Raw genomic sequence first — 4,525 nt, forward strand, 5'->3', positions numbered from 1 at the left:
ATCCAGTTCTAGTCTGTCTGTCAGTCTGACAACTGTGGTTAACTGTGTTCACTGTGGGTAATCACAGTAGTTATGCTAATGCACACTGTTCTTATTGATACGTTGAACTAAGATTTATCCTGGGAAATGCTGTGTGAAATAAAGTGAACGCGTTAAAATTCCTTAGAAAAACATTAAAATCATGAGCTTAGCTGTACAATAAAAACCACATCAATGCTGATCCTGATCCTCTTCTCAGAGGAGGGTTTGATCCAAAATGACTACAGAGGGCAAAGCTGATGGTGAAACCATCTCAGCCTCCAGTTCATCCAAACAACAACAGCACTCCAACTCAGAGGTATGAGACGTCCTCTCTGCTGGTTTCCCAGCACACAGCTGTAATGGGTGAAGCTTTTCCCTTTCTGCTGCATCCTGATCAGTCAGTATCTGTAGTTAAATCTGCTGATTGCTGCCAAACATCATCAGCAGGGTCTGTGATCATGTGATGATCCACCAGTTTATAAGACACTGTTGTCAGACTGGAGCGATCACTGGTTCCTGATACAGCTGGTAAAATCCCTCCCTGGAGAAGGAAAAACAGAGAATAAGCTCTGGAGTGAAACATGTACGTGGGAGAGAACTTCTTCTTCTGACTGCAGAGCAGCCGGAGGGAGGATCTGACCTGTGTGGAAGTTCATGTTCCAGAAGAACTTTGACTCCCACATGCTGCAGTGATTTCACCACACTCCTGACTTTATTGTAGTGTTATAGTGTTAATACTGTATAGTGAATAGTCTAAGTGTGTATGTGTTAACATTAATGTGAACTAATTTGTGAAAGCAGGTACCTGTCTGCTGTCACGTGTGTCAGTATAAAGGAGAACTGCATCCACAGATCCTGTAAAGACACAAAATAAAGTTACATTTGAATTGATGTGAAGCTTTATGTGCCCAGTTATAGCTTTGATACATACTTTATCATTTTTTCTTTATTTTCATGATATGCCAAAATAGTGTCAGTAATAACTTTTATTAAAGTCACAACTTTTCAAAATGAATTAGTTTCAGTTACAGAGAAAAAATATGCAGTGAAATTACAGTTACTAATCAAATCTGAATTTATTCTGTCCAATCAAAAGCTCATATGTAGAAAATCTCTTTTTTGGTCACAGAGTCGCAGCATCTTATTTTTGGGAGAGAAAACCTCCCTTTTAACAGGAAGAAACCTCCATTAGAACCAGACTCAGGGAGGGGCTGAGGGGAGAGAGACAGGACAAAAGACACAGAAACTGGGAATGATAATATGAGGTCTGTAAGGAAAGAGGGGGCCTGATTATTTAAGACCTTGTATGTGAGGAGAAGGATTTAAATTCTATTCTAGATTTAACAGGGAGCCAATGAAGAGAAGCCAATATGGGAGAAATCTGCTCTCTCTTTCTAGTCCCTGTCAGTACTCTAGCTGCAGCATTTTGGATCAGCTGAAGACTTTTCAGGGAGCTTTTAGGACAGCCTGATAATAATGAATTACAATAGTCCAGCCTAGAAGTAATAAATGCATGAATTAGCTTTTCATCATCAGTCTGAGAAAGGATGTTTCTAATTTTAGAAATATTGCACAAATGCAAGAAATAAAACACCTGCTCGTAGAAGTTTCCACTTGTTTTTGACAGGATGCTTCCTCTTGATGACGATGATGATGATGATGATGATAGCAAGTGCAGCAGTCAGAAAGAAGATTACAAACAGGATGATATCTGTCAGATGTCAATAAAACACTGTGAACAACACAATCCAATGAAAAAGTCTTTACATGTTTAAAAATCAGTGTCAGAAATAATCTCACAGTTTCTTTGTGCAGGGTAATCGGAGCTGTTTGTGTCATTTCCTCCACAGATTGCTTTCACGTTGACAGTCACAGTTTTATTTTCTGCAGGGTTTGCAGCCACACATCTGTAAGAGGAGCTGAAGTCCTGCTGCTGCACAGTGAGAGGCAGAGAGAGCGCAGAGCTGCTCTGGTTCAGGATCTCCTCGTCTTTAAACCACAGCAGTGTCGTCTCTTTGTCCACTGAACACAGTAAGGAGCAGATCTCAGAGCTCACAGTCACTTTCTTCACTGCAGGAGGCGCTACAGAGTCTGCAGAAGAAAATAGATGGAGGTTAAAAATCAGGCAAAATAAGTAACATTAGGCCTAAAAGCCAGCAACACATTTGGAGGGTTGGTTATTGTTCCTTAATGAGGAGACTTATTCTACTCATTCCTGCCCCCAGATTTAAAGTGCTTCACAACATAACAGCAAAACAGGAGAATAAATTAAGAAATCAGAGGATTAAAGTTTATTGTTCCATTAACAGGAGGAGTTTTTGGGACCATAAAATACTGTGAAATCCACGACGCCTTAAATATAAGAAAGGATGTGACCAAATTAATGAACAACATCCAGATTGCTGAGGTCAGGTATGAATGTTACACAGAACATAAATATATCTGTACCAGCATAAAAAATGAGGCTTACCATACACTGTGAGTTTATAAGATGTTGTGAAAACTTTTCCTTTTTTAGAGTCGATGGTATAAATCCCTGAGTCGTTCCTCTGCAGGTCTGTGAGTGTAAAGAGTCCAGTGTTTCTGTCCCAGTGAAGTTTGTTCATGTAAATTTCCTCTAATATTTCAGGTTCCCCCTTATTCACCTCAGCAATAATTGTTCTTCCATATGACAGGAATCCTTTCTCCAGCAGAGGATCAGGTAGAGTGATGTTTCCTCCCACAGAGCCACTCAGGTTCTTCTTCACCTCCTCAGTCAGAGAAAATCTCATCACTGTAAAATACAATGAAAATACTTCCAATTAAAATCAACAATAAGCTCATGAAAGCCAGTGATGGCAGAGTTAGCTTGAAAACACCTTTAAAAAGTAACTTAGTTATTTTACTGATTACTTCATTTTGGAAGTAACTAAGTTAGATTACAAGTTACTTTCATCAGCTGCCAGTTTTGTTCCAAAAGGTCATCGTCTGCCAAAAAGTGATTTTCTGTATTTGCCATAAAATGATTGTCTGTATTTAAACAGCTGTAATTGACTTGTTGACCTATAATCTATGAAACATATCAAACATATCTCTCATGAATGATATCAGGACATTTTGAGTGAGGAACAGCATTTCTATCACAAGATAGAAGCTGCACTCCGTTTTTTGGCAAAGTCACTTTGATATATTTGTTTTATTTTTTATCAAATTAAAAACCATCATTGACATTAAAAATGTCTTTTTAAACAGAAATCTGCCTCAGAAGGCTGCAGAAATCACAACAAGTATAACATCACAGTGATATAAAGATATTTGAACCGGCTAAACACACTGGATTGATTATAATGTAGGTACAATAACACAGACTCCTAAAGTTTGTTGAAAAACAGGTTATTTCTTCATTTTATATATAAGCCCTTCATAAATCAGACTGACTGCACTCTGTTTACCAATATAAGCAAAGACATTACACATAAAAGCACATAGAAAGATCAGAATCACTTTATGGCAGACGATCACTTTTTGGCACAACACCGGTGACCCTCTAAAGATCTGCAGTTAGTTCGGTTTTAACCTCAGCAGCTCTACAAAGTGTTCAGTTTGTCCTCAGCTCACATCCCTGCAACAAACTGACCCCTCATGGAGACACTTGGAGATAATTATCAATTCATTCATTTCAATTTTATTTCTATAGCACCAAATCACAACAACAGTCGCCTCAAGGTGTTTTATATTGTAAGGTAAAAACTACAATAATTACAGAAGAAAGAAAGAAATCGCAAACAGGAAACTGAACTGTTGAATCCTGCAGTCTGTGATTGTGCTGCTAACTGGTGTTCCACACTCAGCAGTGGGTGTTTAACAATGTGTACATGACAAGCAAGGAGACTTAAATTAATTGACAGGACCATGTGAGACGGCCCTAAAACTGTGATGATGATGTTTAAAAGTTCCTGTTGGTTAATATTACAGAAACCATCAGGAGCCAAACCTGCAGCTGTGATGAAGATGATGGTGAAGAAAGAAAGAGTGAGGTCATGTGTTGTAGCCACAGACTGTATAAAGAGGCGGTCTCTTTGTTTACAGACAGTTTTGTGTCAGAAACCTTTAAACTGGATGACTCGTGTTCTTCTGATGATGCAGTGAACCATCATGACTGAGGCTGCTCGCTGGTCAGACACGTTCATGATGTGATGCTCATACAGCTGTGAGGTCTTTGACCCAAAACCTTCAGACGGCCCTAAACACTCAGACTGAGCCTGGTTTTTAGGCCGTTGGACCTGCATGATGTCAGAGAGAGGATATCCCCAGAGTGGTCGACTCAGGCACACAGCTGTTCAAACCTTCTGCTCATGAGGAGCAGCCAATCAGAAGATAAGCAGCCAGTCTTAAAGGAAGAGTAGGTAAAATGATCAGACAGAGGATGAACTGAGGATCAACGCCCAGCAGAAGATAAATAAGGATTATTTTGAAATGTGAGTCCAAGGATTAAAACCATGGAGCTGGACATGAGCATGAAAGG

At 39.3% G+C, this 4,525-nt stretch overlaps 1 protein-coding gene across 1 annotated transcript; it reads right to left on the reverse strand.

Moving 5' to 3' along the window:
• Positions 1-212: 212 nt before the first annotated feature.
• On the reverse strand, positions 213-2,792 carry LOC115789126 (uncharacterized). The gene is made up of 5 exons (XM_030742353.1): positions 2,492-2,792; positions 1,822-2,112; positions 1,616-1,732; positions 827-876; positions 213-562 (listed from the first exon to the last, which is right to left on the reverse strand). The coding sequence occupies exons 1-5, from the start codon at positions 2,790-2,792 to the stop codon at positions 416-418; spliced, it is 906 nt and encodes a 301-aa protein (XP_030598213.1). The 3' UTR covers positions 213-415.
• Positions 2,793-4,525: the final 1,733 nt, after the last annotated feature.

This window comes from Archocentrus centrarchus, chromosome 1 (genome assembly GCF_007364275.1).
Source record: "Archocentrus centrarchus isolate MPI-CPG fArcCen1 chromosome 1, fArcCen1, whole genome shotgun sequence".
Classification (NCBI taxonomy): domain Eukaryota; kingdom Metazoa; phylum Chordata; class Actinopteri; order Cichliformes; family Cichlidae; genus Archocentrus; species Archocentrus centrarchus.

Coding starts and splice junctions, on each gene's coding strand:
- LOC115789126 (XM_030742353.1), bottom strand. CDS start 2,792: ATGAGATTTTCTCTGACTGAGGAGGTGAAGAAGAACCTGAGTGGCTCT. Junction 1,733..1,821: donor TTACCCTGCACAAAGAAACT/GTGAGATTATTT, acceptor GACATCTGACAG/ATATCATCCTGTTTGTAATC. Junction 877..1,615: donor GTGGAAACTTCTACGAGCAG/GTGTTTTATTTC, acceptor GTGTCTTTACAG/GATCTGTGGATGCAGTTCTC.